Below are 25,056 nucleotides of genomic sequence, written 5' to 3' on the forward strand. Positions count from 1 at the left end.
AATATTTATGCAACACCCAAAGGGAAGATGGTATTGCACAATAAACTAAAAATGTCTTAGGAAATAAGGAAATCTTTACCCCAAGGAACTGGCACTGCAGAGGTATGAATTATACAACAAAGGGCTGGGAATGCAGAACAAATGCAGGGTAGGTCGGGGCAACTGTAAAAAATAATTCATTGAGGAAGTGGGGAGGTAGCAGATGTGTGGAAACTACTTGGGGAAAATAAGGGCTTAGCACTTTTTTGGCCAGTCTTGTATCTAAGGTAGAAAACTCAAGGCAGCCAGCTTAATTTCCTTCATCTGTGAAGAGCAATAGTAATTTTCAATAGAACATATATATATGTATATATTTCAGAACTCAAGCAGCAATCTCACAATGGGTAAGTACACCTTAATAAATTAAAAAGGAATGTCCTCAGGTTTGAAATGATCTCCAAGGAGAGTGATGACATCTTTACATCTTTAATCTGATTTCTCCCCAAAGTTGTTTAAGGAAGGTTGAAAATGCAGGCATTGGCTACTTCTGAGCCCTTGGAAAGCGGTGAAAGAGACCAAGGCTTAATACACTGGAAGAATACTAAGACCCATGTTAAATTATAGAAGGAAAATTTGTTAAAAGCAACTGGATTTCTCATACGCAGCTGGATTTCCAGCCTTTCATTCATCAGGGATGGCAATATGTGCCACTTTGTGGCATGTCTCATAGTGTCCTGTGCTTCTAATTCAGAGGAACTGGAGATGGGGAGAGAAGAAAAGGAGGGGGCGAGGGAGGAGTATAGAAAATGTTCCTTTAAAACTGTTGGAGTCTTGAAAGTGGAGACAGCTCTGGGAAGTGCTTACAAGCTTTTAGCAGGCTGAACCCAAAGCTCTTATACTTTCATTCCTCTGAGTCCTCTTAATTATTGAACAGGGCTGTCTGTGACTTCCTACCTCTCCCACTTTCCTGCAGAGTCGATGCATTCTTAAGAAGTTTTAACCTACTTCCTCCCTCTCTCCTTTGTTAATTTTTCACTAACTCTAACATAGAGAACAAATCAGTTTGCCCTATTCTCTCAAGATTAAAGTTTGTGTATTTTCAGTCGTTATGGTTTCTGCTGAACATATTTACTTGTTTATTTATTGTCATTTTTTTTTCCCCTTTTAACTGTCCAGGTATTTATAGGTGCTGGGCATCACATGGGAAACAAGACTGATAAGGTCCCTGGCCTCTTGGAGCTGCTCTTCTGGTGGTGATTCTGATACTGACACCTATGATAAAGAAATTAAATGCAGGCAGATGGGATAGGGATTGCTGGAGGAGAGGCTACCTCCTCAAGTGTGGGCTGGAAAAGCCTTTCTAGGCAATGACATTTGAACCAAGACTTGAATGCTGAGAAGGTCTGGGTAGAAGGCATTCCATGTGGGAGAAAGAAAAGTGTAAATTCCAGAGGAACGGGATGTCTGTATGGCTGGGGTACCAGAGCACAGTGAGATGGGGAGATTCACGAAGCCAGATGGAGGCTTGGCTGGTCGTGGTAAGGATATGGGTTTTATTTTATGTATAACAAGAAGTCACTGAACATTTCCACCCCCCCCCCAACCCCCCAAGCAGGAGTTCATAGGGTTTCAGAAAGTTATAACTGAGGAGGGGTAGAAATTACAGTAGAAGCAAGGAGACCACTTGGAAAGCTTCTGCATTAGTCCATGATGGGAACATGGGTAGCTTGGATGAGGACTGCAGCAGTGTGGATGTGATGAGATGTGTTTTGGAGGTAAACATATAGGTTATAATTGACAGCCTAAAGGATAAGAGGAAGTTGGAAAGAATGAAAGTGAAGGTGTTAGTCACTCAGTGGTGTCCAACTCTTTGCAAGTCTATGAGCTGTAGTCCGCCAGGCTCCACTAGCTTATGGAATTCTCCAGGCAAGAATGCTAGAGTGAGTAGCCATTCCCTTCTCCAGGGAATCTTCCTGACCCAGGGATGGAACCCAGGTCTTCTGCACTGAAGGCAGATTCTTTACCATCTGAGACACCAGGGAACCCTGGAGAGAGTAATAATAATAATAATAATAATAGTTACCACTTCTATTGCATTTAGGTAATAAGTGCTTTACACATGTTGACTACTTTCATCTTCATAATTAAGTGCCCAGAGATAGGTATTATTATCAACACTGTTTTTCATAGGTGAGAAAACTGAGGAACAAAGAGGTTAAGTGATTGGCTAAAGGTCACCCAGATGGGAAGCACTAGAGTAGGGACTCACACTCAGACACCTGATTCTAGAGAAGCCTGATCTTCTTCCAGCGTCCTACGATCCAGTATCAACAGGTAAGTGCAGTGGAGAGACAGAGAGGACTTTTGATGGGCCGAACTTTTTGACAGTGGGCAGAGGTTATGAGGTTAAAAATAAAATAAAAAAGTAAAGATCAGTCTCTACTTTTAAAGATACAATTCCCTCTTATATGCGTTTACGTATGTTTTTCCCAGGGCACAAAAATGGGCCCATCGTGCATGGCACAATATAATGAATATTCATAGTTTCATCTGTGTCTACATCGATTTCCTTGTGAACTCGGGAAAAGATGGAGCTTTGTTTTGCAGACACCCAAACCACGGAACTTGATTTTCAGGCCACTGCCAGACGTCCTGGGGACGGGGGTGGGGGGCTGATCAATTTCTCGGCGCGCCGTTTTGGAGAACTTGCTGGATAGGTGCTGGCTAGGTTTGGGGGCGGGGGAGAGGGGAAGTCGGCCTCTCCGGGTCAGTTTTCTACGCTCTGCGGCTGCTAAGCAGCAGGCGGCGCTGCAGCAGTGTACTTCGTGGTCTAAGGGAGCCGCTCATCCAGCCGGAAAGGCCGAGTCGAGAAGAGGTGTGGCAGGCAGCCCGCGGTCCTCTTCGGTCTTGCAACTTTAGTACCCAGAGCTCGTTCTACACAGACCATTCTTCTACACAATATTTCATCATGTTGGATGCCTTCCATCCAGTCCTGCATCCGGGCGGAAAGGAGAGGGCATTAGCTTCCCGTCTTTCTAGGTTTACGGACAGCGCTGTACGGGGTTGTTAAGACGTCTCTCTGTGTTCTCCCAGTCCGCCTGACAGTTCCCTGGAAACCACGAAAAGCCGCCGCAGCCGCGGGTACGCCTGTGTGCGTGCTAATCTTTTTGTCCTCTGTTGAGGCCCTTTCTTTTTAAGCTAACTGCGGGAATATTTCCCTCCCTACCCGTCTCTCCATTGACATTCGGGACAAAGGTCGGCCCGGAGCTGAAATCTCTCCCTCCTAAGACGCCCCCTCAAACTCGTCCAACCCCCTCTACCCACCCCATTTCGGCTCACAGTGAGGGTGTCTGACGCGTCGCGTGTGTGTTCGTGGCGACCAAGTCTGCAGCACTAGCCAAACCTGTTCTGCCTCTCCCGGTCCCCAGAAGTCTCTCCAGCTGACCGGACTTACGCCTGGCATCACTTGGCACACGCAGCAGCGCCGGGGTTGAGGTCCAGCTGGTGCCAGGCGCCGCCAGGCAGCAGCGGAGCGAGCGACCGCGTCCTGCCGGTCTCATTTCTCCTTTAGCTCCTGCGCCCAGGGCGCACTCCAGCTAGCTCTCTGGGCAGTTTTCCAGCCGTCGACCCTGGGTTCCCGCGGCTTCCCAGAGTGAAATCGAAGGTGAACGCAACAGAGGGAGGCCAGGAGGTGGGAAGGCGGAGCCTCCCGCCCGGGAGAGTGGGAGGGGCCTCCAGCCCAGGGGGTAACGTGGGCGGGACCTTAGGGGCGGATCTGGGTGGGGAAAGGGGCTGGGCGACCCGGGGATGGAGGGTTGGCCACGCAGGCGCGGGGGCCAGCGCCGCGAACCCCACGCGGGAGCTTCTGGAGGCTCCAGCCGCCGCTTCTCACTTCACCGGAGAAGGGGCTAGGGCCGGGAGGGGCGCTAATAAAGAGTGAATGAGCTGCAGCCGCTGTGGCGGCCGGAGTCTGCCCGAGCGGCACAGGAGCCTTGCGCCCGGGAGGCGGCGAGGGGAGGCGGTTTGCCTTGTCCGTCCCTGCCTCCCTTCTCGCTCTCTCTTCCTCCAGCTGGTCCCAGAGCCCGGCTCGGTCCGGTCCCTCTGCCCCCACCCCGCACTCTCCCACCTTCTCCGAGTCCCACTCCGCACCTAGGGCGCCCCGCACTGCCATGGGTTAGGGTGGCGGCTAGGAGCCGCGCGAAGGACCAGCCTTGTGCATCTGCCGGGGGACGCGGAGCCCGAACGCCGCTCGCCGCTCGCCGGCGCAGGGCATGGGGAGCGCGGTGTGAGCCCGCACCCGGGGAGGACGCAGGAGCTGCGGAGACGGGCGAGGAGGAGGAGGAGAGCGGTGGATTGGAAGGACCCGAGGGAGGAAGGAAGGGTGGGGAAGAGAGGGAAAAGTGAAGCTGGGAGGAGAAAGCGGCGGAAGGTGGGGATTGATGCTTCTGTTTTTTGTTGCCGCTGCTGCCCTCGCGCTGGGAGCCGAGCCGGAGGGAAGGCGGTGGAGAGATGATTGCAGAGTTGGTGAGCAGCGCTCTGGGGCTCGCCTTGTATCTCAACACCCTGAGTGCGGATTTCTGCTATGATGACAGGTAAGGGGGTGAGAGGAAGGGGTGACGGGCTGCCTGGGGACTCCGCGGTGGCTTTGAAGCTTCCCGCTTTAAGGCTGGAAGTGCATCTTGGAGGGACTGTTCCTGCACCTGAAGGCTTAGGAGACCCGTAAGCATCAGAACCTAAAGCAAACATTCGGGACGCGGGCGCTCTGGGCGGGCTGAGGGAGTTTGGGTTCTTACTTTGCAGCAGGTTCCTCTCCCTTGCTTCTAGACTGTTGGCAGACGCTTAAGTTTCTTAGCGGAAGTCACAGCAATTTGGGAAACTGTTTAATGAAAGCATTAAAAACAATTCTTAGGTATTCCTTGGTGCAACAAAAGCACATTGAGCGATTTTATGTCTGGGCTGGAAGGAAGCTGCTCCCTGCCCTCTAATAGATCTTCCCTGTAACGTTTCCTTTTATTGATGGGACACTTATTTCCCGAGGTTAAAACACACATTTGACAGTTGCCAAAATAGTGGGGAGATCGCCCTGTTTCCACTTTGCCTTTTGACGCGTGGGGTGTACATTTCTTTGCGCCAGGGCAGTGCTGCTGCCCCGCCTCCCTCACAAATCGATGGAGTATTACTTTATAAAAGCCTGGGCCTTCATTTCTGTTTGGGAGTTTTACTTTAGACGTTAGCGACTTTTCTGTGCTAATTGGGGGAAGAAGACGCCCCTAGAGACTGAAGTTGTCTTCTGCATTTGGGTTAGTTTGGGTGGCTAATGAGAACTGAACTGTGTTGTCAAAGAAACTGCATCGATTTCTGGGAAATGTCACAGTTGTGCTCGTGTCTCTACCTATTTTTTTAAACGTTGTTAGTGTTTAGAAACTGATGAAAAGCTCCATTAGGGGAAATTCCAATTTGTGCCTTTCCGGTGACTTAATCTGATTACAATTAAAACAGATGCATAATTAAAATATATTAGGGAGAACAGCACGCCTGGCTAAACTTATTAACCGTCCTGGGGTGTTTCATGCTCCATTGAAATTAAACCATCCAAAAAGTGAGCACAGATTTACTTTGACAGCTTTTCAGCAGCCTCTCTGGGCTATGGAAAGTGAATGGATCCCCAGGGCCAGGGCAGGGCAGTGAGTGAACTTAAGCAAAGTGGTTGATAGGGAAGTTGAAGGCAGAATCTTCTCTTGATGGTGATTAGCCAGATACTATATCCTGTAGTGTACCCCCCTCCCACTTAGAAGCGGGTTCATGGTTGTACGACTTAAGTCACCAAATCTGGGTTCACACCCACGTCTGTTATGAAATCCCCTCGTAATAGATGCAAGAACATACAGTAGACCCTTCTCTGTGCCTTTTATGTAAGTGTCTATCAGATACTAGTTGATAGAAAGCTACTGTTAGACATAAACTTTTCCTTAACTTTCAAGCAATGTACATACGGTCTTTAGCCATTATGCTGCAAGCTCTGAGGAATAAATGGTCTGTGTGTAAGAGTGATATGACCTGCTTCTGTTCCCTCCAATTTTGTGTTACTATGCACCTGCTATTTCTAGAGTACTGGCAGAAAACACTCTTGCTTTCCAGAGTTGGAGGACTTTTCACTCAAGTGAGCTCAGGGGAGAATCTGGGCTGTTACTGGTACTGTTGGGGACAGTTGGAAGAGTAAGTATTTAAGCCAATAATTAAGAGCTTATGTAAAAAAGTAACTTACTGTAATACTGTAACTATTGTAGAACATTGATAAATCAAGCATCACTGGCGTGGCTACTCTTTATTGCTGTCCAATTCTTTAAAAAGTACATGTCAGAACAATCTATTCAATAAAGGTTAAGGCTGGAACTAAACTACATTTGAATGTACTTTCCTCTGTAGACTTTAAGTTTATTTTGTATTCCTGAATCCTCAGTCAGTGGTGTTAGGGTTGTAACTTGGGCAGAGTGTAAGTATGATGATAAATTAGTTGTAATTTGATAGTTGGCAATTGTTGTAAGTTTTTTACCTGCTATAGATTGAATGGAGTGTCAAAATTCCTGACATACCTAGCTGCATAGACGAATTTAATGTGATAGTTTGCCCATATCATCTAGTTGATGCATGCCCAATATATGTTATATAGACAATATATACCAATATGATGTTGAAGGCCTGTAAATATGAATTATAGTTAGCTACAATTTGAAAAGTGTATTTGACTCTAGTTTTCCTAGTAGCAGAACTGCATGTGTGATTACATAGTCTTCAGAGTATGAAGTCTTACAAGTATCACTTGGTTTTTATGAATCCTAGAAATTATGAAGTACGTATTAATAGGGGCGTGGAACTTACTCAGTGTCTGCATAGCATGTTCAGGTAATTCAGTGCCAAGGTGAACTGTAGATTGTGACTTTACAGGTAGACTTTCTGACCACTGTTCTAACTCAGTAGTGTGAGAAGAGGGAAAAAGGCTGGGAGTGGCAAGTGGAAATTGTAGGAGGATGGTAATGTGTTTATTTCCACCACTCCATTTCAGACTACAAGGACTCAGGTGTGAAACTTGTTTAAACTACATCTGTGGTTTCTGCTGCTTCCCTGCTTTCCCACCCCTCCCAAGAACTTTAGTGAAATATGGTTTCAAAGGAGAGAGCAGAACTGGGAAGGAGAGAGCAGCTCAAGGAGAGAGATGACTTTTATGCTCGACTTGCTTAGTGAAATCAAGACTCTGCATTTTAGCTGACGAATCTGGCATTTACTGTAGGAGGGCTTTCTATTGCTTCAGCTTAAACGTTATTGCTGTGGTACTTCTCCAAGTTATCATTTCTTTTAAATATAGTGATCAAGTTTACTTTATAAACTATATATGTAATTACATTCAGTGTTTGATGTAGCTTGGTTGAGATTAAGTGGTAATCTGAAACCTTCTTTTAGCAAAAGCAATTTCCCTATGGTAAAATTTAATATTTTACAAGTGTTTCTGTGCTAAAGTTAAGAATATGGCTCTGATGTGATGAAACAAACAGTAGAAGAGTGGAATTCACCATATCTGATGAAAAAGCGTATATGGTTTCAGCTTCTTCCCCCTCGCCCCTTGCCCTCAATCTAGTAATAACTGTATTGAATCTTAATTTGTGGTTAGAGTAAAATTGAAATTATAAATATACAGTCGTTGCTAAATTTTAAGTCATGTTGCATGTGACTTCTTGAAGGACCATTTCATTTTCTGGAGAAATTTAATGTTAGGCTAGTGGAGAAAATTGCTGACCCCAAATTCTCTGCTCTCTGACATATTTGTTGAGGGTAACATTGTGTCACTTTCCCTTCATCCTCTTTAAAAGTTCTGTTATGTTTTGCATAGAGATAACACCAACAAAGGAGTCAGTTTACCTCAAAGCAACAAAAGGAAACTATAATTGCTGTTTCCTACTCTGATTTCATTTTGCACATATCTTCGAATTGATGGCATGCTTTTTATAGTAGATAACAAGTAAATAAGTTAATGCCGCAAATTTATCTTTTTATTCTAATGTGAGTAAAATAAGACATTAGTTTAAAAAGACAATTTTGCATTTCTGAAAGTAGGAAATGGGCTTGTGGCTGCTTTGAAACAAATTTTCCTTATTGCTCATTCTGCAGTTGTTAAACTCAACCATGATCATGAACATTATCTTTGGGTTTCTTAGTTACTGGTATGCAGTAATTGTGTAAAACTTGGTGAAGCAACTCCACAACGGGAATTTCTTCTCTTGAAATCAAAACCACCCCAGATTCTCAATAGCACATTCCTAGTTTAGTTATTCACTTAGGTGTAAATGTAAATCTCAGTTTTAAAAAGACTCGTTTTTTTCCCCCTGAATGTCATAAAGAGTTTCATTAGCAGTATTTAAACGAAGAAATAGAAGATTGAAAGTATACACACTTTTTTTAAAATATTTTTTTTCTAAAGATATTTAACTGTATTTTCTACTTGATCTTTTAATGTTATTATCAGTTTGGGCTTTTGACCTAGTATAAGAATTTCTTGTGAACTGACCAGTTCCTCTAACTTCTCTGTTTAGAGTTCTCTCTAATAAATTTGCCTTGGACCAATCTGGGTTTGTTATCTTAAAGTTGTAGTATGTTCAACCATTGAAGATGTGTCTGGTATTTAGTAAATGAATGTTTAGGAAGAATTACTATAAAATCAAATTAAATAAGAGAGAAGTTTGCTTTGTATCTAAGGTTGTCTCTTCAGGTCTTTACTGGAAGAAGCCAGTGTGTACAAGAGTGTTATTTCATGCTGTTTCTTTCCCAGTTGAAAATGTATGGAAAAAAAAAAAAAGGCCAGTGGATACAATTTACAGTTTATAAAATGTTTTATAGGACATTTTATTTTCTAGCTAAGTTTTGACTGTTTAATCAAATCTATGTAGAGAAAGTCATTTTGCTGTTTGAACAAGTACATCTCTTAACAGTAAATTAAACTTAAGTGAAGCCAGTATGGATTGCTTTGCCTTACCTCTGTTGAGCTTGTCACATGGGGTTTATCCTAGCAAATGACCCAAATACAAGCATTGAACGGACATGCACAAATGCCATAGGGAAATTTCTTGCCAGCCATCTGTCTCTTGTTGTTTTCATATATAAATGTACTATATTGGCCGGGGAGGGGGGATTGTCTGTGTTATTGCATATTATTAGTTTACATCATATTGTCATCTGCACTTAGTTTTTCAGAGCTAATGTACCCTGTAGTAATAGAATTCCCTGCTGCTATAATTCTGAAAGAGCTTCAGCTTTTTGGATTCCAACATGAGTTAAGAGCAGTTTGTCCTCCTAATCTCTTTGTTGCTGTTCTGCATGCTAAAAGCACCTATTTAAAATGCCCTTGATGGTGCAGCTGTTTATCAGAGGTGAAGGGTATGTTTTGTTTAAACCTGGCACCATCAAAATACTAGGAAAGGGCAAAGTTTACCCTTAAGGCCCTCTGGTAAATCTGTGGCTGACAAACCTACTTTCTTATAACTTCATTATTCTCACCTAACATGCTTTTAACACACTAATATTCATCTCTTAAGTTTTTGATTCTCTCTTGGAAGCTAAATCTTATATGAACTTTGAGTCGTTCCTTTAATGGCTTCAAAAAATTGACAAGTGTGGCAGCCTTGATGGAAAAGACAAGGGGGTTGCTGAATGCAGTGACCTTCTCTCTATGAATAGCTGTCTTCATTAAGAGCCTAGCGGAAAAAGAGTAGGGAACCCATCACCAGGAGCTACATCCGTCTACTTTTCATGGGATGAAAAAGGCATAATATTTTGAATCATTACAGGTGGAATAATGCACAACATGTGATGTTTCTTTAAAGATTTGATTTGTACGTGTTTTTGAGGCATAAAGGGCTACATTCATTAATTCACTGATTATAAACACCACTAGACATGGGCTTCCCACGTATATGGTGCGTAAAACAAACAGCAGCTGCTCCCCTTGCCAGTAAGCGTGCCTGCCCGTCCCTTTCCTGCCTATACTTTACTAGGTGCTTGTATAGTGTTTGGATCTGGGAGTCCGATGCTAGACATGAAGAAATGCTGATAGCTTGTCTTTTAGCCGCGTTTCAGTTGCATTGGTTCATATTTATTTTGATGGATACTCATAGTTTTAAACTTCTACTGGGCTTCTGTTGGCTTCTTTCCCGGAGCATCTCTGCTGAGGACCCATGGTAGATGGTTTGAGCTGGATTTATTCTTGATCCAGTGCTCACTGGCACCTTATTTGTACCTGTGGAAGTTTTAGAATGCTTTTGCCATATGGCTCCTTCCTGTTGTCCACGTCAGTTGTTCTCCTTGAAGGTCTGCATTGGCTAACCCTTTGAATTAGCTGGATTTGCCTTGACTAGTCATAGGGATTGAAGACTTTTGTCTCAGGTATTATTTGGGCTGTATTTTCTAGGCAGTTAATTCTAACAAGGTGCAGTGCTATCAAATTTCTATTGATCTTCTCCTTTCTGACAATTTAATTTTTCAGTTATGTTTGTTAGTTTCTCTGGTACTCAAGGTTTCTCAGAATAAAAGGTATAGTTGTTTGTTTAAGTCTTTTAGAAATTTTTTGGGATTACCATTTTGGGTTCATCCATAACCTTTCTTCTTTATAGTTAAGTGGGAAAGAATTGAGTAAGCCCATTTACTCTGGAGAAATTTGAAGAAAGTAGGAACACTGAAATGATTTATTTTCCCGATTCTATGTTAACCATTTTTATCATGTTTTAAAAGTAATTTATCTTACTTAAGGGCATTTCATCAAGTTAATTTGAGTAACTAGAAATGATTATTTTAAAGATGAGATGGAGAGAGATTTTGAACTTGCTCTTGTCTAAAGGATTAATTTGGAAAAGAGATTAGAATTGAAAATTCTAACTCCACCTTTAGATTCCATTTTGTTGTGGAAATAAGTGAAATTATATATACATTTACTTATTCCAAGGCTATATACACTTACCCCATTGCTTGAGGGCAGTGCTAATGTATTTGTTTTAAAAGTACCTTAGAACATGGCAGAGGAGATGCTGTTTGCTTTCGATTATTTGGTTTAAGCTTTTGTTTTTTGATTTCTTTGCCAGGGCATTTTGTGATATCAGAATGAGGCAGGGTCTGAAGCATGGCTCAGCATGTAATTCTAGTCAAGAAAACTGGATAAATTACATACTTGTCAAATGAAACACACATCAGTGCCCTTGGAATAGCAGCTGTGTGTTAGGTGTTGAGGCCAAATAAAGTATTTCTTTCCCTTTGTCTTTGATGATTGCCCTTTATTTCTGTAGAATTTATTATGATACATGTGTGATTATTCCTCAGGAGCATCACGTTTAAAAAAAAAGTTCACTATAGGCTTATGATTATGGTTTAACAATGTGTAAAAATATTGCCGTGGGGTAAAGGAATTACTGACATTTGAAACTGAAAAATTCACAACTTTTGATGATGAAAGTGCTGTTTTCCTACTTGTCATTCCAAGGATTATTGATTTCTTTAAAAGTAGAAAAATTCGACTGTTCTAGCCTAGAAATTCTCACTTGGCATCATTTAGGAGTATTTTGACTTCAAAGGATGTGTTATTTGCTGAAAAGTGGCCACTGGGGCAAAATATGGCTCTTGACATTTTGAACGGTGTTAAATGATGGCACCGAAGTATTTCAAACAGTCATGATTCAACACTGTTTAAAAATCCAGTGGGAAAATGGCAGCCCATAGAACCCTGCATATTTGGAATTCTTTGGGTATTCATTTTAAATGCAGTTTACAAGTTTGCCTTTTACAAAATGCTGTATTTTTTTTTTTTTTTAAAGAAAGATGAATAAGGCTAGTGAAATTTTTACAGCTGGGTCTTTTGGAATTTTGTGTTCTTTTTTTCAGTTGCTTTTAAGCATTCTATAAAGGCACTGAAAAGATGCAGGCCATAGCCTTGTTTTTTGTTTTTGCTTTGCTTTCTCAGCTGGGTTATATGCCTATATTCAGGATATTATTGTAATGCATATTGTTATCCAGCATCTATTATAAATCCAAGATCATAAAAGTAGTCTTTGAGTGAGGCAGATAAGTGAAAACGCTTGGGGAGAAGTAAACACCTTGTTTTTGTTAATTTCTGACTTGTCTCATGTCTACCATGCTTTCTTTTCTCTTTGGGATATCTTTTGGATTAAAAAGTCAGTAGTCTGACTCCTTACAGTATCAAGTGCACATTGAAGTGACATTCCTGCCGATTGCAGCCTCCACAGGGGCGCCTTGGGGGGTGACTGTAGACTGCATCTCAGGCCTGACTGCTTTTAGCAGTTTGGAGAGGACACACCATTATAGAGCCATTTGGGAAAGGGGGATAAAGGTGACAGCCCTGTTGTTCCCCTTGGGGACCTTTCTCATTGTTTTCTGCACTATCTTTTGTCCAACTCAGCCCTCCTATCTTCAGGTTTTTAAAGGTGTTATAAGTACTGATCCTCCTGCCTTGGATTGTAAAAGATGTCTTAAGGTAGAACACTTGGGTCCAAATATTTTGTCAAGTGTACTTCTTTAAGAATAGGATGTTTCTCTCCTCCTCCAAGTAATTAACTGCAGGACTGCTTTCCCAAAGCAATTGAAAAGAGCTCATTTTGACAAAGCAAGCTTCTAATGACAAATTTCCCAACTACAAATTTGCAGAGGAAAAGTTCTCCGATGATGAAGAAGTTTAATCAGGCAAAAAGACATTTTTATTTGCAGAAATAGGCCCTTTAGAGGGAGGTAATTACTTATAGCTGATGTGAAAAACTGGTATACCTGAATTCATTTGGTAAACCTCATTTAAAATAGGAAGGTTATTCTTGTTATTCTATTGAAAGGAAAAAAATGGTACTGTTGTATCACTGAATTTATATTAAAGAAATAAGGTTTTATACTTGAGCCTACTCTTACAAGGATACATACTGACTTAACCAAAGAAAATGAATTTGAGATTTGAGGAGAAATCTATTATAAAGAATTGGAGAAGGAAATGGCAACCCACTCCTGTATTCTTGCCTGGAGGATCCCAGGGACCGGGGAGCCTGGTGGGCTGCCGTCTGTGGGGTCGCACGGAGTCGGACACGACTGAAATGACTTAGCAGCAGCAGCTATTATAAAGACACCAGTGTCCAGCCTGAAACTACCAACTGTAGTTTGCCATAGGTAATCTTCTATTTAAAATATCCTGTTGAAATGATGTCTCTTAGGTTGCTTCCTCCACCTCTATATTTTCAAAAGCCTTTGCATTTTTCTTTTAAAAACAATAGTATTTTTTGCTAATAGTGTTCCGTGTTGAACAGAAAATGAAATTTCACTGTTACTGATGACTCTTATATGTCATCAACATAAAGTAAGCCATTTCTGTGAGAGACTATTTAGTACCTACTTTAAAAAAAAAATTGGGATATAGTTGCTTACAATATTTTGTTAGTTTCTGTACAGTGAAGTGAATCAGCTATATGTATCCATATAGCCCCTCCTGTGGACCGTCTTGCTCCCATCCCACGCCTCTAGGTCATCACAGAGCCCTGAGCTAAGCTCGCTAAGCTATACAGCAGCCTCCCACTAGCTGTCTGTTTGACACATGGTGACGTATATATGTCAGTCCCAATCCCCCATTCCACCCTTCCTTCCTCCTCTCCCAATGTATCTGTTCTTTACATCTGTGTAGCTACTTTTAAGTTCAGACCTGATTACGATATTGAGGATGCTTGTGGCAGGCAAGGGGGCTTAGACCGGGTCCTCTCTCATAACTACCTTCCCCTCCATACCCCACTTTCATTCTTTGATATGGATGATTATCTTTAAAAAATTCTTCTAAAATGCTTTTTAAATTCTCAGTTTCTTTAAACCAGATGAAGGTCTTTGTACCTCTCCTAAAAGCACATTTTCAAGCTGGGCTTCTTGCTGGATCTCTTTCCATCTATGTATGTGTATATGTATATATTTCTAGATCGTTGCTTTCCAAACTTCAGTCTACCTGCATATCACCTGGGCTTGTTAAAATGCAGATTCTGCCTGGCTCCGGTCTAAGAGTCTGCGTTTCTGTCATTCTTAGGTGTGATCAGTGCTGCTGATTTCATGTAATATACACGTTAGCTCTGTGTGTTTTACAGACATTTGGAAAAGACTGCCTAAATTCCTGGATTAAAAAAGATTTAGCATGATCTTTTATATCTCAAAAGCATATGAGTTTTGCCTTTTTATTTAATCTCTTTGTTTTGTTTTCTTATTTGCTTAATCATGACATCTTTAAATTGATCATAAGCGTTTGAGGTATTGTATATATTTTGAAAATGTAGAGAGCCTGCTGAAATCTAGATGATCTCTATTGAAATATCTGTCACTGTCTTGTATTAAAATATCATCTTCTTTGTAACATTACTGTGGAGACAGATGTTGGCTTCTGATTTTGACAGACTGATAGGCAGTTGCCTTAGGCTTATGACTTGAACAGATTTGTCGTTGTAGTTTGGTCTCCCAGTCGTGTCTGGCTCTTGGCGACCGCATGGACTGCAGCACGCCAGGCCTCCCTGTCCCTCACCACCTCCCGGAGCTTGCCCAAGTTCATGTTCATTGCATCAGTGATGCTGTCCAGAAACTGATGCCTAAACGAGACTGTAGTCAGTGCCTTGATGAGTGGTACTTTTATTGAGCAATCCCTTGAAAGGAAACTTGGCTTACATTGCATGAAGACTCTTTTATGTCAGGCATGCAGCAAAATATAGACATTTAGGCAGCTGAAAGTCAGAAAGAGATTTATTAATGATATTCAGGTACTGGGTGATACTACTGAATAAAAGTATAGCTACCTTTTGAAATGTGTTAGAAATGCTTGGGCCCCTATGATTTTTTTTTTTTTTTAAACTGGTGCACTACACCTTAACTTTTGGGATTTTTCTGAATAGGTGAACTCCTTGTATATCTGAAGGTTTACATGCCTACATAGTGGAAATCGTTTTAAAGAATTTATTCTAAAATAAGTTAGAATTATTATTTATTATTTTTTTTAAATACTGTACTCTGTCTACAGAAGAACAGTGGGCCAACATAAGAGAGTAGCATTTTAGTCTCGGAATTAACACTTTATTAACTAGTACTTGAGGTGCTAAGCCTCTAAAACTTGCTCTTCTAATTGGTCAGGAATTGCAAATAGTGATAACAACTGCCAACCACAGAGTGAAGATCAAAGGAAATAGTCTGATGAATGTTTTCTGTGTGTTTAAAGAGATGCAGGAAGATATAGTTAGAGGCAGAGGGTGTTGGACCAGGGGATGAATGACTTGGTTGTTCCTGAGTCATTGGCATCTCACTCTCTTCTCACCGGAAAACGGAGCTGTGTTCTGCACCATGTCCTTGCTCACTTTTTCATCTGGATTCAGTGGTTGAACTCCTGCTGTCCCAGCTTCTGACCCCCCACCCTGCCACACCCCATCTTTGCTTCTATTCTCTGTTCACCCTTTGATCAGTTGTCCCTGGTCTCACCATGGAAGCAGGTTTTGTTCTCATCTCTACCTTTTCTCCCATAGTTTGGCCACGTGATGTGAAGAGCCAGCTCATTGGAAAAGACCCTGATGCTGGGAAAGATTGAGGGCGGGAGGAGAAGGTGGTGACAGAAGATGAGATGGTTGGATGGCATCTTCGATGCAATGGACATGAGTTTGAGCAAACTCTGGGAGATGGTGAAGGACAGGGAAGCCTGGTGTTGTGTAGTCCACGGGGTCGCAGAGAGTCAGACACAGCTTTGCGACTGAATAGCAACGGTTCCTTTTCCGTTGCTTTCCCTATATTGCTGGTCTCTGGGCTTATTTTGGATAGATATTCTGTCCAGTCTGAGTACTTTTTTCCTTCTGCAAGGTAAAAAGACCAATTATAGTGCATTGGGTGTGAATAATCTTTGGTACTCTGGTTCTGCTTCGTAGGGCGTATTGTTACTGGGTACTCATGGTCTCTCTCTTCAATAAAACCTTTTTCTTTTGGGAGTATGTTCAGAGTCAGAGCAGTACTGGAAGCCAGTGATTAGGAAAGATATGTCAGGTAAGCTGAAGTTCTTCCTGCATGGAATCGTGTTAATCAGTGGTGTATTGAGAGTTTTCAGTAAGTATGCTTAGTACATGTACTGGAGGGTGACATCTAATATCTAAGCCTGGTGATACAATTTTGTAACTAATTACAATTTTTTTTTCCTTTTCTTTTAGAACTTTCCAAGCAACAGAGTGGCAGAAATTAAGAGAGACCACAAGAATTTTGAAATCAGATAGCCTAGGGATCTAATCCCAGAACTATTACTTGCTAATTATGTAATTTTGACTGTGTTACTAAAATTTTTCTAGCCTCTGTTCCCTGTTCTATAGAATGAGGATAGGAATACCTACTTTATAGTGTTGTTGGGAGAATTTAGTAAGTTTTATAAAGTGCAGTGCTAGGGTGTTAACAAGTATTTCTCTTAATCAAGAAAATATTCATTAACTCTATAGCTGATACTTTAAGATAATTATTTAATAACATCTGAAAATATTGTAGAATATTTATGGGTTTTTCTTTAAAGTCAATATTCAACATTTAAACATTTCTGATAATTTTTCACTTGGTATTTCAGATAGAATTAGTGTCACTGAGAGGGTTCAGTGAGCTATATTAAGTAATTACTAATTTTAAAATTCAGTTTTCACCTTGGGTTATAGGTTTGGACAAATGATTTTGAAATTTAACCATTATATACACACATATGCATATATGTATACACACCAGATTTTGCCAGTAAAATGTATGTGGTCTATACTCAATTACATATATAACTGATTCACTTTGTTGTATACCTGAAACTAATACAACCTTGTAAATAAACTATACTCAAATAGAATTAAATTATTTTGAAAAATCATTAGCAATCAATTTTAAAAAAGTATATACAGAAACCAGAACTCAGATGTCTCCCTGACATCTTCACTGCAAAGTAACTTTCTTCTTTAGATTAGATGATAGATACTGTGTGTAGGAGCATATGGAAAATTATGATTTCTTAGCTTCTTGTAAGAGTTGTTCCACTCTCTGATGCATATCTTAGATTTTTCAGGAAAATCATCTAAGGACATATCTTAATATTAAGATATTCCTTATTAATATTAATGAGAAAAATATGGAAAATATGAAAATATGGAGTTACTTTGAATTATGTTGCAAAAGGTTATGTTGAATTGAGAGCCCAGATTCCAGGAATACTTTTTTTTAAATTAATTAATTTATTTTAATTAGAGGCTAATTACTTTACAATATTGTGGTGGTTTTTGCCATACATTGACATGCATCAGCCATGGGTGTACAGGTGTCTCCACATGCTGAACACCCCTCCCATCTCCCTCCACACCCCATCCGTCTCTGTGGACAACCCAGGACTACTTTTTATATATCTTTCATTTTACAGGGAGTCTATCAGGTATAAAAGCTCTGTTCTTTGAAGCCTTTTCTGGGAAACCTGTTACTCTCACACTGACTTGCTCTTTGATCAGGACCTATGACTCATATTAATTTATTTACAGAAGTTCTGCCTTTAAGAATATTGATCTCCCTTTTGATTCAACAGATCTTTCACATGTTGACTTACCACTTGACACTAACATTTCTGGCTTCCTTCCCCGCTTCCTGCCCTCCTCCCTTCCAAACAAGAAATATTTTCCTTCTCAAAGTACAAGTAAGCTTAGGATGTTGAAGGTGTATGGAATTGATTAGACTATTTCCTCTTTAAAGTCTAGGTGTGGCTCTAATGATTTTCCAAGGTTTCTTCCAGCATAAAGCAGGTCACAATTTTAGGGTTTGGGATTTGGGTCCATTTGTCTAAAAAATGTATCTGAAATTGGCCATTGGGGGCCATTGATAATGTTTTCAGTAAAACATTGTGCATTTTGCTCTGCATACAGTGGAAAATGAAGCACTAATACAGCAGACCACATGAAGCAAAGATGTTTTCACCTGAGCCATAATCGGCATTTTCTCTTATGTGTTACCTTCTTCTCAGTTGGAATGTTTACACTGTTCTTATTGATAACTAAATTCTAACAGCAAGTGGCAAACTCTTAAAAAGGAGAGCACTTTTGGTTCTTGTTGGATAGCAGCCTAGTTTTCTCTAATGTACATCTGTTCCTTGGAACATTTTTAGAATATTCAGGTGAAAATTCACCCAGTATTTTAATAAACCAGATTCTGTTACTGACGGGTTAAAACCATTTTTGTCATACTGTTTTAATTTATTAAAGAGAAACGACAAATGGTTTCTGCACGATGGCTCTCAACTCTCTGGGAGTGATTTAAATGAGTACAAGAAACCAATAATTCAAGACCTTATTAAACATGCCTCAGCAGTTGATTTCTAAGACTAAAGAAAAGTCCAACAGCTGGATTTCTCCAGGGTGAGGGATTGGATGGGAAGAGGGGTTATCTACTCTGAAGGAGAAGCTTACGTTTGATATCCCTATAAATGAATTTTGGTGAAATTGGGAGGAGTTGACTTGAAGAAGATTCTGCCCGTTTCTCGTTTATGATACAATGCTTTCCTGTTATGACTTAGAGGAGGGATCATTATGAAGAAATCAGGATGGGAGACAGAGGCACTGCAATGGAAGATGGGTCATTTTGATTGAGTACCTCTGTAGATTGGAACCAGAGCAGCAAATGATTGTCAGCTTCTTGAGGTTAAATCAAGACAGGTTGTTAGAATGGAATCCTCTGAATTCAGCTCCATTTATTGGAAAGTGGTTCTTTGGCATCTTAAATTCTATGACAGATTTTGATTGCATGCTGAATTTGGGGTGTGTGTTATAAGACAGCAGCATGTTTGTATTTTTTTTGAAAAAGGCAGTTTATAATAAGTACCCAGATGTTTATCTTTGTGTGCTTGGAATTTGAATTCTGAGGATTTATTATTTTGGGAGAGGGTTGGGTTTATTTTTCTAAGTAAAGCCTGAAATAATTAGCTAATTTAATGTTAAATTGGACACTTTATTCATATATTCAACCTTCAGATTTAATAAGTGATATTTTATGAACGATATTTTAAAGTTAAAATTGTTCTAAATGCTAAGAATAATCTAGAGTTGAAATTTTGACTTTTATTTTGTGTCATCATTATTTGTGAAAACTGGTTGACAAAGAAGTTCAAAAAGTTAAAACCTAAGTTATGAAAAGAACATTATCTACTTTAAAAGTTTTCTCTAAACCTGAATAAAAGCTTAAACACAAACCAGAACTTAGCCCGAATGTGTTTCCTTTGAGCATCACTGGGAATCTGTATAAAAATAGAGTAAATGCTTTGTATGCTGCTTACCTACTGCATTTGGAAAAAATCTTTTGTATATGTCTGCAAGCTATTTGTGTATTCAGAAAGAATTTACTGGAATCGACTGAAATTGGTAGAAAGAGGTCAAAGAAGCAGGATAGTTATAACTTTATTGAAAACTGGATTTGTATTCTCTGTCTTAATCTTGAGTAAATGGAAGCTAAAGACTGATTTCATTTGTGAAATATTATCACTCTTCCTTCATTTAACGGAGATTCTTTGTATTTAAATATGTTTTCCCAAGAAAATCACATCAGTTGCTGATGACTTCTATCTGCATTGGTTTTAGAAAAAAGAAAGAGATGAATAGAATGTAAGCAAGCTAATACAAAACTAATAAGGAGACAATTTCCTTATACCCGTATCAAAAGATTTAAAGATACTTAGTTATAACATGATAAATTGTTTTGTGTTTTCTGGTCACTTAACTCAGAGGCTGCAAACAGCTGTTGTTACTAGAAGTGATGGAAAGAAAGAAAACATATAGGTATGTTTACCATTTAAGTAGCGTGACTTGTGCAAGTTATAGTATAAAAAATGATAATTCTATTCAAAGATTGTGAGAAAGATTTGAATGTGGTTCATTTTAAATTCAGGAAATCGACTCAAATAGACATTGGCCTTTGATTTAAAAGTGTTAAGTCATTCTTATATAGAAGTGTTCTCTCTCTCAAGAAAGCATCAGTGTGGGATGCTTTCAGCTCATGTCATTCCTGTTTTTTTTTTTTTTTTTGAGCAAGCATTTCTACGTGCTTAACTGTGTCAGGATTTGCATTTAAGATGGGGGGGGGGGGGGGGGGCACGGACTCTGAAGAAGATGTAGTCCATAATCTTAAGGATTTTAGAATCCGCAGGGGAGACCAAGTAAATAGATAGTTTCTTTAACAGGGAGACATGCTTATGATTCTAAGTATGTAAAAGGGGCGCTTGACCCAGACTAGGAGGGAGTAGATAGGGAGCTCTTGTGAGAACTGATTCCTGAAGAATAAGAAATAACTTAATAAATATGAGGTTGGGGGGGGGGGGGAGGAGGAGAGAGGGAGAGGATATGCAGGAAGAGAAAGTTATGGTGTCCGAATATCAGGGCATAAATCTAGGGCAGAAGGTAGGGAGCGGGAGGGAAAAAAAAATGAATTGGCAAGGGAGGCAAAAGCCGCTCATTGACGGTCTTGTGACCCCTGATAAAATTTGGAGAACTGTCTGAAACAGGGTGAAAGCGAAAGCACAGCGGCCAGAAAGATGTCTGTAATAGGATTATATTGGAGGATTTGTGTTCCTGGCGGTGATGAGGGCCAAAAGTAAGGTAGGAACAGAGGTTAAAAAAAAGTCTATTGGGAAAAGATGAAGAAAAGTTGATGTCACTTGGTAACAGGCTGGATGTGGAGGGTTTTAGGAGAGGGACTCTTCCCGGGTTTCTGTGTTTGAACAAGTGGGTAGAAAAGGAGGAGCCGAGGTCGGTTTGGGGGGAGCCGGCGGAGGGATGTGCCGACCCCCTTGGTGAGCAGCTGTCCCCGCGTGGATGCGCTGAGCGCCCCGCGTGGATGCGCTGAGCACCCCGCGTCAGGCACGCGGTACCACGGCTTTGAATCGCGGCTGAGACCTTGTCATTGGCCCTTTATTTTTGCTAGCATGTTATATGCTTTGGTAATGCGATTTTAAGTGCCCCAAACCCAGTTCAGGAAATAGAGAGCCTCTTGCTTGTCTGAGCTCAGAGCCCTGAGCACTTCCTTTCTCGGCGCGTCTCTCGGTCTGGGCATCTCGGTGGTCACTGTGGCCGGTGGCACCCTCAGGCCTCTTCCCAGGCTCTCCCAGAAATGCTCCCGGCGGGGGAGCCCTCATTGTCCTGACTTAGATGGCGAGCTCATGGGTGAACGCGCCTCTAGCCGGGTGTTGGAGTAAAGAGGAGACGGGGCTGCTTAGCCCATGCCACATGTAGTATAGGAAAGAGGGCGTCTGTTAGGAGAAGGGACAAGCGATTTGGGGAAGGGGGCGCACTGCAGATGTCCATGCAGCCCAGGATGTCCGCGTCCAGTCTAGTAATACCCGCGGTCATTTGAGTAGTACTCTTTGGTTCCAAGTCGATCATAAATGCATTCTCAGAAGTCATGTGCATTATAAGGTGGCCATATATATGAGGTAGAACTTTCAAATAGGATGTGTGTGTTTGTGTACCTTGGACTATCATCCAAATGTTGGAGTGGACACTATAGCCTGTCAGCCAAATCTACCCTTTACCCTATTTTTTTTAATATCCACATCTGTCTGCGGACCTGCTGTCTCAGGCTGCTGTCTGTACAATGGCAGAGTTGGGTTGTTCCAACGGGGACCTTGGGGCTTGTCAAGTCTGAAATAAACTCTTGCCTTGAGGATCTTCCTGGTCTCCGAGAGCACATCTGTGCCCTCTCAGGGGCCCCCTGACATTTGATGGGAAACACAGGTTTGAGATATACTTGTTAGGAGTGAAAGTTCAGGGGTCAGACTTACAGATGTAAAATGTTACTGACTTCCTTTTGCCTGGGGCCAGTATGACAGGGAGCCCTCGCAAGTGATTTTTTGGTGGAACTTGGCAAGCCCACAGCTGGTCTGTGTAGAGTAGCAGTCAGGGACTGGGTGACGGTGGTTTATGGGTTTTGTCCTAACTTGTCCCTGGATCCCGAGTGTGTTGGTGAGCAGGGGCTTTGGGGGGCAACAGTGAGTCTTTGTGAGTTGGTGTCCGCTGCCATGCGGTCTGGCTGCCCCTTTGGGCCTGCAGGAAGCGCCCTCTGCTTCATCTGAGAGCAGCTGCCTGGGGGATGCTGCTGGAGCCGTTTGTGAGCCTGGCCCCCCTGCCTCTGGAGCTGCAGGCTGGGGTCTCCCAGCAGTTGTTGCCCAGCTGTCTGCTGCTTTGTTACATTGTTTCAAAGGCTGCCCTTCCACCGGTGCTCTCCAAGTGTTTTGCTTGACCTCCTCCTGGGTTCAGGCCTGGTTTGAGCTCAGCCCTAAGCAGCTGTTTGGTATTCTTCTGGTGTCTGTTTTCTCATGGGGTAGCCCACTGGTCCTGATTTTCTGTGATGGAGGTTTTGACACCTGCAAAGTGACTCTGCATCACTGCTTGGTTGTTGACAGCCTCCTCTTGATGCTTTTTTGTTCTCTGGGCTTCCCAGGAGGCACCCTCCATAAAATGTGTTCAGTAATGCACTGGTTTTTTTTTTTTTTTTTTTTCTCCCTTATTGGCAAGGAAAAAGGCAGTATGTTTCTGCTTTGAACTGGAGTGCCTTTCTCCACCCTCTTTTAGAGTCTAACGTGTTCACTGGTTGTGGTTTGGATGTGGTTGTCCTCAGGTAGAAAATCGATGTCAAAACCAGGACTGCCTTCTGCAGGATTGCATCAGAGTCTTGTACTTTCTGGGAGTCTTGTTAACTTGCCAGGTGAGAAGTGTAAGTTTTATAAAGCGATTGTACCTGGCTTTTCAAAATATGTTTCTCAAAGTTTGGTTTGCAGATTTAAAATAATAGATTAATCCTTCCTGAGTGGAAAATGCTGCCTTTTATATTATTTTCAGTAGTTAATTTGAAGACTAACTAATTATGTTTGCATGTGAAATGAACTCAAGAGGCCTGATAAATGCATGGAATACATTTTAGCCAGAAGCTACCAGTTCTGCTTAAAAACACCACCAAAAAACCCATTCATTTGATTTTCAATAAGGGCCTATTAAAAATTGTTAATGGATATGTCAGGTAGTAAACAGTTTCTGTGAAAGGAGACATTTAGATAGAAAGGCTTTAACCTGGAGCTAGTGAAATCAATTAAAATAATTAAGCTGGTAGAAACTCATTGAATCAAACATATATTGTAATATTGTTTAAAGGGTATCATAATAGTATGAGTTTGGGGAAAGTTCAATTCTAATGTTCAATTTTATGAGTAGATATGTAATATATATATAAATTTTTAGCAATTGTCTAGTTGCCATAAGCCAGAGGAGAAACAATCAATTTACAAATAACACAGAGGCTGTAAATTTGTTGGCAACAGTTCTAGGCCTATTGTAATTCTGTAGTTTTTTCAATATGCAAGTGGTGAATTGCTAATGTTGCTCTGAGCCAAAGATCTGGTGATTTGTGAACATGTCCAAGCAGTACTTACATTATGTAAGGCTTGGAGGTATTTTGATATCGGCAAAATACTTTATGGAAGTAATAGGAAAACGTATACTGTTGAAATCATATCTATAAAATCAGTGTTTATATTGAAGTTGCCCTCCCAACTCACATTTCAGATTTAAGGGTTTGGCTTGATGCTGTGTGATCAATTGAGACACAGTTCCCCTCTGGCAGGGGTTCATGTCTGAGCCTAACATCTTATTGGCTCTGCTCGAATCACATTGATCACTTTGAGCTATCGTCAAGGGGAGCGTGACTTCCAACATGGGTGCCCTGTTCTCTCCCACGAAGTTCAAAGTATTCAGTACATTATAGTCTCCCTTTCAGTTGCTCCTCTTTTGTTCCAGCTGTTGTGGCTTGGGTTCTTTTTTTTTTTTTTTTGGCTTGGATTCTTGCTTTTGCAAGGATCCTTCTTTATCTTCAGGGCAGCCCAATATTTCCATCTCAAGTCATTTCCAGCCCATCTGTTGTGTACCTAAATCAAGATTTGAATGAATCATGCTTGTCATGAACATGATACCTGAATACTGCATTACAAAAAGAAATATTTAGAAGTTGTGTATGTTAATTCTCCAGGGAAATAAGAAATTGAGAAAATGGGCTAATTATTTCTTGTTAATAGAGAGAGGAAAAATCAACTATGATGGATCACTGACTAATAGGAATCCTTGAGTTTATTCTTCAATTTTTTCCTCTCTGGCGGTGTGACAGTGGGCAAGTCAGTGACTTGTCTGAACCTGGGTTTGCTCTTTTATGGAGAGGACAGTAATTCTTGCTCTCATAGGGCTGTTATGAACATGAAATCCAATTCAGCTTCATACACTTTAATTTTCTGTCTAATCCATTAGGTACTCTGTTAGTGGAATGGCATGCAAATGGTGAATCATGTGGATTTATAGAGGAAATATCAGATTGTTAGAAGGATGGAAACCTCAAAACTGTGACTGCAGAGTTTTTCATGTGTCCTCAGCATGGATAATGGTAGGTGGGAAAAAAAAAAAAAATCTGCCTGCAATGATGATTCTTGGCCTAGCAGATGATGAGGGCAAGACTGGGTAATGTGGCTTAATGTTGTGGAGTTCAAAGGTGGACTTGTCAGTAGTCTGCAGATGGAAACTAGGGTTAAGGCTGAGTTACTTGTAGCTCCTAGTTTTAGGTCTTCTGATGCCATTCATTCTTTTGAGAGGAAAGTAGGCTCTGATTTAGAGGGTTATGTGAAAAATGGCATCATACTGGCAATGATGAAGTTTTAGAGAATGGTACAGCTATGTGGAATATTGACAGTATTTGAGAAACACCATAAAAATATGTAGGCATGAAGTAGATTATTATATCTTTTAAATAGTTCAATTATGTACAAAATATCATAGTAAGTTCTTTACATATTTCATTGCAGTTAATCGTTTCAACCCAATAAGGCAGTTATTGTGAACATGGAAACAGGCTCTGTGAAGTAAGTAACTTGCCTGAGGTCATTGGCTATTAAATGATGAATCAGATATGAACTCACATGTCGGAGCTCAACTGCCTGATTCCCTCTGTGAAACCATTGGTATACATGAG

General features: G+C 41.0%; 1 protein-coding gene across 3 annotated transcripts in view; it reads left to right on the top strand.

Moving 5' to 3' along the window:
- The first annotated feature begins 3,856 nt into the window (after window positions 1–3,856).
- Window positions 3,857–25,056, top strand: part of TMTC2 (transmembrane O-mannosyltransferase targeting cadherins 2) — a 392,263-nt gene continuing 371,063 nt past the window's right edge. Inside the window, exon 1 of one of the 3 annotated variants that reach the window (XM_070454288.1) lies at window positions 3,857–4,571. In XM_070454288.1, the coding sequence (XP_070310389.1) occupies window positions 4,489–4,571 (83 nt within the window). In that variant the 5' untranslated portion in view covers window positions 3,857–4,488. The remainder of the gene's footprint in view (window positions 4,572–25,056) is intronic. The other 2 variants (XM_070454287.1, XM_070454291.1) reach the window with 2 other exon arrangements.

Source organism: Odocoileus virginianus, chromosome 24, assembly GCF_023699985.2.
Source record: "Odocoileus virginianus isolate 20LAN1187 ecotype Illinois chromosome 24, Ovbor_1.2, whole genome shotgun sequence".
NCBI lineage: Eukaryota > Metazoa > Chordata > Mammalia > Artiodactyla > Cervidae > Odocoileus > Odocoileus virginianus.